Here is a 12,695-nt window from a genome sequence, read left to right on the forward strand (position 1 = left end):
TCCAGTGTATGGGACCCTCACCAGGATTACCCGATTCAAGAACTGGAAAAAATCCAAAGAAAAGCAGCTCGATTTGTTCTGGGTGATTTTCGACAAAAGAGTAGCATTAAAAAAATGTTGCAATGTTTGGGTTGGGAAGAATTGAGAGAAAGAAGAAGAGCTGCTCGACTAAGTGGTATGTGATTGAAATAATAACATTAACCCATTAGCGCCTAGCGTTGCCATATGGCAACGATTTTCGCACCTTTTTCTTTTAATGCTGTAGGCAACAAGAAATAATCTGGAAGATTGTGGTGTCATCCGACAGTTAGAGAAGGGTTTGTAGAATCTAGTAATCATGTTTATTTCGTTTTAAAATCTATTGTTGTGACATAAAGACTGGTGGACTCTTGGTTATTTTAAGATTCCTGCGAAATGGCTGCCGGCTTCACGTAAGAAGGATATAAAATGTATAAGTGAAGTTCTTTCATTGGATTATGTTTACAGTAGTGTTGTGCACACTTCATTATATATGTTGTAAGCATTTGAAACAGTACGGGTGCACAATGCAGTAGTAGTGCTTGTTGAATCATTAGCATTGCCATATGGCAACGCTAGGCGCTTATACTCAGTAAAATAGCTGCAGCTGTCAGATCATGATACTTTAAACTGATTCATACATCTTCATTTCAGGAAGGGATTTTCCCTTTTAGAAGCACTGGATATGCTACTGACTGAAAATCTCGATGGTGATATTTTTGTGGAACCGCACTATGTAAATGTACTTACAGATGAGGGCTCCTGCTGATGAAGATGATGGTGGGCTTGTTGATAATCTCTCTCTCAAAAGTTATGTGTCAGTGCTGAAATGAAGCTTGTAAATAATGAAAGAATCGGGATTAGTTACGATGGTGAAGGTGTGTTACCAGAGGACGGAGTGCCTTTTCTGTCTACTGATGCAAGATCTGTTTCAATACCCGATGCTGCGAAAGAGCGGATAACTGATAGAGGAAATAATAAATCAAATAAAAAACCAAGATAGACTGATGGGGCTGATTTCAATATTGGGCGACTGTTGACATTTCCGGAGCCGAGTTATAGCAAGTGAAAATCCATGACTGTTGTTGACATTTTTTAATTGTTTACAGATAACCAGCTGATCGAACATTTAGTTCGAGAGTCTAAAATGTATGGGGTGTTTTTAAATTGTACGGACCCACAAATAACTTCTGATGAAATTCGTTGCTTTGTCGCCATACTTTTCATTTCTAGATATAATAGGTTGCCCTCCAAGCGTTCTTATTGGGACACGCAGGATGATATGAAGACAGTGAAAGATTGTCATTCTCTATCTCTGTGGCTAACGCGCAAGTACTGAGGGTGGGCTTTTATATGCCTCCGAAAGTATAGACTAATAGTTTGTAACTGCATCTGAAGTTCTTCTTCTTCTTCGTATTTTTTATTTTATTCTATTGTTCCAGTGAGTGTTTTATTTTGACAGGCAATGAACTGTACATATGTGTCTATATACTGTAAACAAATATTTTCTCCCTTGTTCAATAATTCTATTTTTTTTACCGTGATGTGAATAAAAACTGATATTCCATATTCTTACAATAAATAATGCTAAGATATTTCAACATTGTTATTGCACGAAAACGAAAAAAAAAACACTTTGCAACCTAAATTTGACTTTCAAAACTCATTGTTTAAAAATAGGTAGTGCAAGCGCCTAGCGTTACCATACGGCAACGTCAAATATCTTATGACCTAGCGATTCCAAAATTCTGAAACTTGTTTTATTAGTTTATTTTGGTCTCAAACATGCGGCAAAACACAATAAGTAAGCAAATCTCAGAAAAAAATTAATTCAGGCACTAATGGGTTATTTATTTATGTAAGTGGTATGTTCCGAGCTGTTAGCGGAGAGATGGCGTGGAATGACATTAGTAGACGAATAAGTTTGAATGGCGTTTATAAAAGTAGGAAAGATCACAATATGAAGATAAATTTGGAATTCAAGAGGACAAACTGGGGCAAATATTCATTTATAAGAAGGGGAGTTAGGGATTGGAATAACTTACCAAGGGAGATGTTCAATAAATTTCCAATTTCTTTGCGACTGCCCTAAATGCAGATCAGTATTGACTGATTGACTGATGTTAAAGGAAAAATATTGGGAAAAAGGCAAAGATCTGTTTATGGTCTTACTTGAATTGAGAAGGCATATGACAGCATTGCAAGACAGAACATACGGCAATGCCTGAGAAAAAGGAATGTGCCAGACAGACTGGTGAGGAAAGTTCCGATGCATGAGAACTGTACAAGCTGTGTGTGATTGGGTGATGGACATTCATCCTAGTTCCAGACCAAAATTGGAGTCTAGCAAGGCAGTGCACTACCCCCATTATTATCACCATCATGGATTACATAATGAAGAATATCAAGAAAACCTCTGGTGAACTAAATGCAATGGCTTTCACTGATGATTTTATGATCTGGGGAGAAACTGGGGAATAAGTACAGTCGAGACTCAATGAATGGAAGGTGAAGTTCCAGGAGTTCAATCTCAAGATATGCAAACTCAAAACAGTAGTGATGGCAATAAAAAGAGAGGGTCAACCAGCGAACATCATGCTAGGAAACCATCCACTGGGAAGTGTGGAAAGCTTTACATACCTCAGCAGTGTAATATCTCGAGATACACGAGCCACAAAGGAGGTGGCAAACAGAGTGCAAAAGAGCTCTCACTTTTATCAGCAAGTACGAACACTCCTCTGGGATCCCAAAGTACTAACAAAATCAAAGCTGGTGATGTTCAATCAGTATTTCATGCCAACCTTAACCTATGGCATTGTAACCTGCATCCTCACTAAGAAAGATACATCAAGGTTGCAGATATCTGGGATGAAGTTCCTTGGGTCCACATAACGTATCCAAACAGACGCACACAAGATGCTGTCAGTTGGTACAATGAATTTTATTTACATATATACACAAATTAACACACACATCCAATACATAGAAATAGTGTACAGAATATTCTCAATAGTTCTAGTGTCATACCATTCTGGAAGTTACAGTGTGTTTTACAATTACGGATTACAATTTATATATACAGGTAAGAATAAATTACATAATATTAATTTACAGGTATTTACATTAACAGAACTGATATCAATGTCTATGTACAATATATGTTCCATGACATAACCTCACACATAATACGATCATTCGACTACATAAATAATAGCAATACTAATACTAAATGGATGCAAAACTTCCCAGCTGTACATACATGAAATAATAATAATCACAATCGTAAAATAATAATAATATTCAAGCTCGATATCTACATTAGTTAACCATGGGTGAGAGAATATTGTTTTTAAGTTATACCTGTTACAGCACTAGCGCCACACAAGTCAAGAAACCAAACTGGACAAGTTAAGGAATGATGTGGTTAGGAAGGAAGCTGGGATTGTTACATCAGGTCAGCATGTCCAGATTGAAGTGGTTTGGGCATGTAATGAGGATGGAGCCAACAAGGACAGCATATGTTAACTTGGAGAGACATGTGGCAGGAAAGCAGATGGTTGAAAGATCAAGAACCCACTGGAGGACACTGTAAAGATGGACACTGAAGATCGAGGGAGGACGTAATTAATAACAGAATGTGTCTCAATAAGACAGAATGGAAGAGGCTCGCCAACCGTATCCAGAAAATTTGAACTGTAAAATTATGATGATGGTAATATTACTAACAGCTTCACAAAGTTTGATGGTAATATTACTACCACTGGGTGTATTGTGTTAATCATGTTTTTTCTAATGGCAACCCTAATACGCGTGCACTCTTTCTACATTGCTCACACATAGATTCTAAAAGACTTTTCCAAGTCAGTGAGTTAATTACATATTCAAGTTATGATTAATGGTTTTACATTCACTGATAATTTAATATTATACCAAATATTTTAAAAAAACATGTTTTAATAATTTGCTTCATAATCTAATATTAGACTGTAGATCAATAATCAACTAAACTTAGTCCCTAAATATTGAGAATTATTACTATACTTCATGATTCACTTATGATAAAATAGGAGAGGGCAACAAAATGGGCTGTGCTCAGTGTGTCAAGCACCTTAAATCTGTGCCCAGGTAGCTGCCACAAAAGGAATCAAGGGACTAGCTTCAATAGCTAAGAAATTATGAACATTTATCCAACACTGCATTTTTAGGGAAAAGGGTTTGTCACTTCGAGCATAAAAGTATACAAATTCAGCCAGCATCCAAAGGGTTGATGGCTATTTTTCATTCTAACACTCTATAATGAATATTAGACCAATTTGCATTTTGTACCTACCTTCATTACTATTTCCTCTTCTTCGTCATCTCTAACTCTCTCTCTGTTATCAGTGGATGAAACATCATGAGCCTGAGTAAAAGAAGAACACTTTTAAGAACAATTAAAACATTAAAGATATTGAAACAATGTTATGATAAAAGTTGCAGATGATGTGTCATTCCTTTAAATAAACAAATGGGGAAACTATCACAATAAAAATTAGGTCAATTCTAAGGAACCTAGAGAGAAGAACAGAAACTACTACTTTGAAAATGAGTATACAGAAAAACCTTGAAACAGTGGTGGCTATGACAGGTGTGCTCGAGGAGCAAGACTGCATTTTAATGGTGCACTGGCTATCACACACCACTACAATACTCGGTGAAAATGTATGTGAGAGGGGGAGAGAGACAAATGTAACCCAACAGTCATGTAGGGGAAGTCTGTAGTGACATTGGACTGATGAAGAAAAATTTGCATTTATAGTCTTCATAATCAAACATAGCATGATGTTAAAAAATAATATTATGTTTATTACAATAACAACACTTTGTACACAGGCATATGTATTCAGAACCATGTAATTTGAGGTGTGTCATTTTACTGTATTTACTTTTAGACTGTAAAAGATGTTCTGTGTTTGTAACATGAGTATGCAATACAGTCATCTTTACAGAGTTGTGCAGGTTTAAGTATTTTAATCTTAATTAGTACTGCACAGAGACTTCCTCCGGCTGATTACATTTTGCATGGAACTGTACTTCCAAGTTCAGCAGTGGGTCTCCCTATCCCTATACCTTCCCCCTTGTTCATATGGACTCATCAGTAATTCGGCAACACTATGCTTCCTGTGTGTAAGTATGGTATCATTTGTTGTGATGACTGATATTGCTTGGACGTTTCCTCTACATGTGACTAACAACTGTTCTCGAAATTTTACTTGATGTGTGATCTTGTTTTGTTCGTCAACTACCAAGCTCGATAGCTGCAGTCGCTTAAGTGCGGCCAGTATCCAGTAATCGGGAGATAGTGGGTTCGAGCCTCAGTGTCGGCGGCCCTGAAGATGGTTTTCTGTGGTTTCCCATTTTCACACCAGGCAAATGCTGGGGCTGTACCTTAATTAAGGCCACGGCCGCTTCCTTCCCAATCCTAGCCCTTTCCTGTCCCATCGTCGCCATAAGACATATCTGTGTTGGTGTGACGTAAAGCCAATAGCAAAAAAAAAAATGTTTGTCAACTGTCATTATATCTACTTTGTCTCTACTAATCATGGGTAAGTAACTTATAGACATAATACAACTGTTTCAAGTTAATTCTATCTTATACAATTCTACTTTTTATATCTGGATAACACTATGCATGACAAATACGAATTACTTCTCCTTACAAAAAATGTTATATTACATTTAGCTAAATTATAGTCATTAAAAATATTTGCCTTTATTACATCATAACGACCGCTTCCTTCCCACTCCTAGCCCTTTCCTGTCCCATCGTCGCCATAAGACCTGTCCGTGTGACGTAAAGCCAATTGTAATAATAATAATAGTAGTAACATGTTTGTTTGATCTACCTTCTACATAACAATGGATGGTTTAAAGATATTAACATTAAAAATTCCACCTTTACAATACTTACAAAAGCAAAGTTATAAGTACATGTTTAGTCCCTCTTGGGGACATCCTTGGTCTGGCAAAGAATGAAAGTTAAATAACATTTATGCTCTTTAGGGCTTTTCAATCGTGAAATTACAGTGTTTCGTCCCATTGTAGCAGTGACTGATGAGCCTAAAGAGCTTAAATGTTTTTAACATTTGCAATCGATGAAATTAAATTGTGGTTCCCTTCTGGGAACTTAATTTTTGATATAAAGGCCAAAGGCAGGCACGTGCTTCCCCTAGTGCACCGTCAATGCATTGTCCTACATAAGAGGCTTGCAGTAGTGTCTCAACAGTGCACTAGCCGCCAGCGTCTTGGAAAGGTGTAGCAATCCAACTGATGAGCCCAATGCTACACTGGGGTGAAACACTGGTAATTTCATGATTGGAAAGGCCTTAAGAGCTCAAATATTTTTAACATTTGCAACTGATGAAATTAAATTGTGGTTTCCTTCTGGGAACTTAATTGTTGATAGAAAGTGAAATAGTAAAATTAGCATAACAAAAAAAAAAAAGGTGTTATGTACATGTCTACCGCAAATCAAATTTACATGGTATTTGTGTGCCATTTGACAACAAAATGGTGACGTGAAATCTATTTGAAACATCTCATCGTTGTTCAAGTACAAAAGAATCTTATGTTTGCTGACACACAGGTTAAGAGGGAAAAGTTATGACTAATAGTTCAGTCTTGGTTCTATGCCACTATTCATAAAATGTGTTCCATTAATGGATTATAAACATCTCGTCATTGAACATGTATAGAATCTTATATTTGTTCACACAGAGGTTAAGAGAAAAAATCATGACTAGCAGTTCAGTCTACGTAATGGAACACATTTTCATTAGCACCATAGAATCAAGAATTCCATATTTATCTGCTTTGCAAAGAGTAAGGGTGTGGGGCAATAAAATTCACGGTATCCTCTGACTGTCGTAAGAGGCAACTAAAAGAGGCCCCTGAGACTCTTAACTTTGGAGCGTGGGTTGGCGTCCATAGGGCCCATAGCTGAGTCCCGGCATTGCTTCCACTTACTTTTGTCAGGCTCCTAATTTTCACCTATCCTTTTGACCTCCCTTGGTCAACTCTTGTTCTTTTTCAACCTTGACAGTATTACATTTGCGAGCGAGTCTTTCATTTTCATGCACTTTATGGTCCATGTCTTTCTTTGGCCGATACCTTCATTTTTTGAAGTGTCAGACCCCTATCATGTCTTCCCACTGATTAGTGTTAAATAGAGGATAGTTGTCCAGTTGTACTTCATCTTAAAACAATAATCACCACCACCGCCACTTCTGGGAATTAGAGAACTACATGGAAAACTGCATCACACAGTAACAAATTTTCTAGATTAAATTTTCATCATAATCCTCTAGATTTCTTTGTTCCTGCAGAAGTCCCTCAAATGCCACTGAAAAGTAATTTTCTAGAATGATATTCAAATAGGTTGTCACCGACCTTTAAGATCTGAAATCAACCTGAATTGGCTTCCCTCACACAAGCTTTTACCTTTCAAAACAACTAGTTAGAAAATATGGGGAATAACTACAATGCCCAATGCAGAATTGACATTACTAAAACCATAAATCAGTCATCTATAGTATCTCCACTGTATTATTTTCCATCATTCATTATCTTTCAGCCTTGTAACAGTTTCGCTAAAGCCCCTTAGGTCAGCTCAACAAAAAACCAGGAGAGACAGAGTCAAGAATGAATATGTAAGGAGAGACCTGCAGGTGAAATTGACCATGGAGGAAAGGATAGGTGCTGCGAGATTGAAGTGGTTAGGTCATGTGAGGCGAATGCACCCAACTCAAACTCCACGCCAGAATCTGGAGATGGAGGTGCCCAGAAGAAGACTTATTGGATGGCCTTGAAAGATGGTTTTTTTTTTGCTAGTGGCCTTGCGTCGCACCGACACAGATAGGTCTTAGGCGACGATGGGATAGGAAAGGGCTAGGAATTGAAAGGATGCGTCCGTGGCCTTAATTAAGGTACAGCCCCAGCATTTGCCTGGTGTGAAAATGAGAAACAATGGAAAACCATCTTCAGGGCTGCCGACAGTGGGATTCGAACCCACTATCTCCCGGATGCAAGACCACGGCTACGCGCCCCTAACCACACAGCCAACTCGCCCGGTGGCCTTGAAAGAGATGGACAGACCAGGTTAATGAAGATCTCAAGAGGAGAGGAGTAAATGGGATGCAGTGGAGAGGGAAAAACTATTTCAGGGATACTCTTCGTGTTATATTATAAGGAACGATGGCACATTTGATATGGCAGAGAAAATGAGGATACTTTGTAACTTCCGGACGCACGATTCAAATTGATGAATTTGCCATATCTGCTGCGCCAGAGTGCATACCACCGCCTGCTGCTGTGCTTCCAAGGAAGGGACGAGAGTACATGCCGCGAAATTCAATGTCTTTTAAAAATGCGGCAACAATATATCTTATCAGTTATACCAAAAGCAGACAAACTCCCAGCTGTCAAGTTGACATTCGAATAGCATTTGAGACCTGAAGAGATGACTTGTACAAAATAAACAAGCAGTATATTATAAAATAAGGTATAAACTATCAAAAAACATGAAAAAAGTAAAAAAAGTTTTTTGGACATTAAAAGGTGTAAACCTTCCCTTCACAATTCCAACTGTCACTGGTACTGTCACCGGTCAACCTAGGGACCGTGAACATTGTGGATTCAACAATAATTTCAGTCATTTTGGGCATTTTCTATCTATCCCTTTTCATCCCCATGCCGAAGGAAGCTGAAAAATAATCTAAAATAGTGTCAAATCCACAGTTTTCGGGGCCGCTGAGATGAAATGCGGCATCAAATGGTCCACGCCACTGAAGGGTTAAGGAAGCAGGAAATTTATCGGTGGGGTATTATGTAGGAAGGATATTTAGGTATTTAAATAAAACTATGGAGAGGGAAACTAAGAATGAGATTGGTAGATCATAATGGGTGGAGAAGAGAGAGGGATTTGCGAACAGATGGCCTGTAGTGGTACGTATGAGTTAGAGGGTTTGTTTAGAAAGATTATAGGGAGGTAAACAGTCCTAAGCCTGGAAGAAAGAGGAGAGTTTTTGGCATCAGGCGTCATTACAAAAACCTCTCAATGTAACATTCTGTGTACATGACTCATCAAACTTTTCAATCATCAATGATCATTTAAGGTGGTCGCCCAGCTAGAAGATTCCCTAAGAATTGTTTACCTAGCTTTTTCTTAAATATTCTCAATGAACTTGGAAATTTATCGAACATTAACCTTGATAATTTATTCCAATTGCTTACTCCTCATCCTATAAATGATATTTGCCCCAATCTTGTCCTCTTGAATTCCAACTTTATCTTCATATTATGGTCTTTCCTACTTTTGAAAGCTCCACTCAAGCTTATTCTTCTACTCATGTCATTCCACGCCAACTCATCACTGACAGCTCGAAACATACCGCATAGTCAAGCATCTCATCTCCTTACTCCCAAGTCTTCCCAGTCCAAAGTTTGCAACACTTTAGTAACACTACTCCTTTGTTGGAAATCACCCAGAACAAATCGTTCTTGTATCAAGTAGTCGTGGTGAAGGTCCCATGCGGTGGAGCCATACTCTAATTCCAGTCTTACCAGGGACTTATACACCCTCTCCTTAATATCCTTACTACAACCCCTAAATACTCTCATAACCATGTGAAGGGATCTGTAACCTTTCTTAACTACCTTGTTAATATGATTACCCCAATGAAGACCGTTCCTTGTATTAACACCTAGTACTTACATTGTTCCCCATGAGGTACTATCACCCCAACAACACAATAATTTAAAGTGAGAGGACTTTATTCCTTGGTGAAACTTACAACTTGCCTTTTCATCCCATTTACATTAACCCTCTTGGAGCCAGGTGGTACTGCGAGCACCCGCCCCGTAAATTGCCAAAGCCAATCAGGTTGACCTTTAAAAATCCAATCGGAATTTGCCAGAGCCGATTACATTGGCTGGCTTAAAATTCTATAACATATATAATTTTGTGGCAACCTATAGTGATGTGCATACTTTTGTGACAACCTATAGTAAAGGAGCTACAAGTTATAGTGTGCCTGACTTTGCTTTGGCAGTTCTAAGAGGGTATTCTAGCTTTCACGAGAGTCGTTTCCTGTGTTTAGAAATACCGCTAACCGGTCAGCAAGAAATTGCTTCTTGCAGCGAGTGGATTTGTGACAGCAAAATGGCAAGTGGTTCACGTGATATTTTTTTCAGCAGGTATTGATGCTTATTTGTGGTATTTAGAAAACTGTAACGGAAAACAAATGACTAGGCTCCACCTCTACTCCAGTATAATTGAATCTCTGAGTGATGAATGGTTTGAGAATAGACAAAAAATTATCACGTATATTCCTGTGTGTGGCGCAAAACTTCTGTCAGGTAAATTAGAAAGACGGTGCATTGTATGTAGCTCTCCGCATCACAGGAAGAGTGTGCGTCAAGTGCAATAAAGACCTGCATACTAAATGTACAGCTCTTCGTTAAGTGCCTTAAATAAACAAAATATATTTAAAGTGCCATTTCAACAAAAAACACAGACTTTTCTTTATAAAGTTGCATTAGGGTTAAATTTTTTATTGTCTTTATTGTTCCTATTAGTGTTAGTGTAAATATACGACCATACCACTACGTACTTCAACAGTGGTCTCAAACTTTGAACATTATATATCTGGTGATGTCTTCATCTCAACAATTTTCGGTGAGTAAATTTATTTTGTCATTTTCCTTCTTTTTACTAGTGACATACTGTACTACATTTCAATTTGTATTTTTATTGGTTATCTTTCTCTCATTCAGAGTAATTATTTTATAGAATTCTGTTCAGAAATAAATTCTCTATCATTACATAAATGTCGGTCTCTGCAGGCCAAATGTAGCGTGCCTGTCTCTCACCCAGGGTTCGATTCCCGGCCAGGCCAAGGATTTTTACCTGGGCCTGAGGGATGGTTCAAGGTCCACTCAACCTAAGTGATACTAAGTGATTACAATTAAGGAGATATCTTAGGGTGAGCGGGTGACCTTGGTCTAGAAAACCAAGAATAATGATCAAGAGAATTTGTTTCACTGAGCATGCGTCACCTTGTAAACTGCAGGTCTTTGGACTGAGCAGCAGTCGCTTGGTAGGCCAAGGCCCATCAGGGCTTTAATGCCATAGATTTTTTAATTACACATATTCTGTTGTACTGTAAAATGTTTTTTTTTTTTTTTTTCAAACAGATACTGGAACCGAAAATGAGAAAAAGGTTTTCCCTGAAAATAAAAACTATAATATCAGCTATTAATTTTTTAATAACTCAGGATTATTTTTTACACTATGTAGTCCGCGTGAAGAAAATTTCTTGTCAGTATTTGCCATACATCGATATATACACCCAAACTTTATCGGTGAGTAATTGTCTTGTTTTTCCTAGTGACATAAGTTTCAATTTTATGTTTCTCGTTCAAAGTAATTATTTTATAGAATTATATTTAGAAATACATTCTATATCATTATGTATATTCTTTTGTATCGTAAATTATTTTTTCAAAGTAGATATTGAGAGAGAAAGTACAAAAATGTTTTTCCCTTCCTAAAAAGTGAACAATATCGACAACTATAATATCAACAATAAAGCGTTTTTGATTCTTTATATCACTCTCATCAGTTGCTTATCCTATGTAGTCAACATGTAGAAAATTTCCTGCTGGTATTTACCATACACCAGTAGATACATGTGAATTTTAAAATACATGTATTTCCACTAAAAACAGCCTGGCACTTTACAGTAGTAGAGTGGAGGCGGAGCTCTGGCCTCTTCTAGCTAATGGTGAGCGGCCGACCAGATCGGCTCCTGTCTCCAAGAGGGTTATACTACTGTCTGCTGTCTATCTCAGTACACTGTTTAAGCCCCCTTGCAGTCGCTCACAATCCTGCAACTAATTTACTGCTCTATACAGTATAACATCATCCGCAAATATCCTTATCTGTGATTCCAGATCTTTACTCATATCATTTATATATCCAAGAAAACATAAAGGTCCAATAATACTGCCCTGCAGGACTGCTCCCTCTCTTAATCATTACAAGATCAGATAACGAACGCTTCACCTACTCTAATTCTATGAGTTCTATTTCTAGTAGTCTTCCATGATCTACTATCAAATGTCTTAGATAGATCAATTGCGATACAGTCCATTTTACCTTCTGAATCCAAGATATCTGCTATATCCTTCAGTGACGTTTCGAGTGTCTTAGTGAACATCAACATACCAAAAGCTAAGTGTAGTGGAAGTTCAAAATGAAATACTTTTTTGAAAGAATTTGGCGAAAAATATTTTAGTACAAATGGAAAATTACTTTCCTGTAAAGTGTGTGAAATTAAAGCAACAGCAGGGAAATGTTTTCATGTACAAGAGTATGTTATTGACAGGCAAACTACTCAGTACAGCGGATAGTTATTTCTTCAGTGTAGCTAAACCCTCCACCTCTTACAGAGTGTGAGATTTCTTGAAAGATCTGTGTAAAATGATGGTATCACCTAACATTTCTCCTAATAAAGTGAACAATGAACAGTTCAGGAACTTTTTGGGCAAGTATACAACAACACGCGTGATTCCAGACGAAACAAAACTGAGGCAAGCTATCTACCTTCATCATACGATATAAACTTCATCATGATCCA

The 12,695-nt window shown here is 37.6% G+C and overlaps 1 protein-coding gene across 2 annotated transcripts in view; it reads right to left on the reverse strand.

The window, feature by feature from the left end:
- The window catches only part of LOC136871997 (uncharacterized), a 176,424-nt gene that overhangs the window by 131,839 nt on the left and 31,890 nt on the right, over positions 1-12,695 (reverse strand). For both annotated transcript variants that reach the window (XR_010859854.2, XM_067145787.2), the window contains exon 2: positions 4,345-4,420. Coding sequence is in view for 1 of the 2 variants with exons in the window: in XM_067145787.2 (XP_067001888.1) it covers positions 4,345-4,420 (76 nt within the window). In the remaining variant the exon portion in view is untranslated. The remainder of the gene's footprint in view (positions 1-4,344; positions 4,421-12,695) is intronic.

Source organism: Anabrus simplex, chromosome 4, assembly GCF_040414725.1.
Source record: "Anabrus simplex isolate iqAnaSimp1 chromosome 4, ASM4041472v1, whole genome shotgun sequence".
In the NCBI taxonomy this organism is placed as follows: domain Eukaryota; kingdom Metazoa; phylum Arthropoda; class Insecta; order Orthoptera; family Tettigoniidae; genus Anabrus; species Anabrus simplex.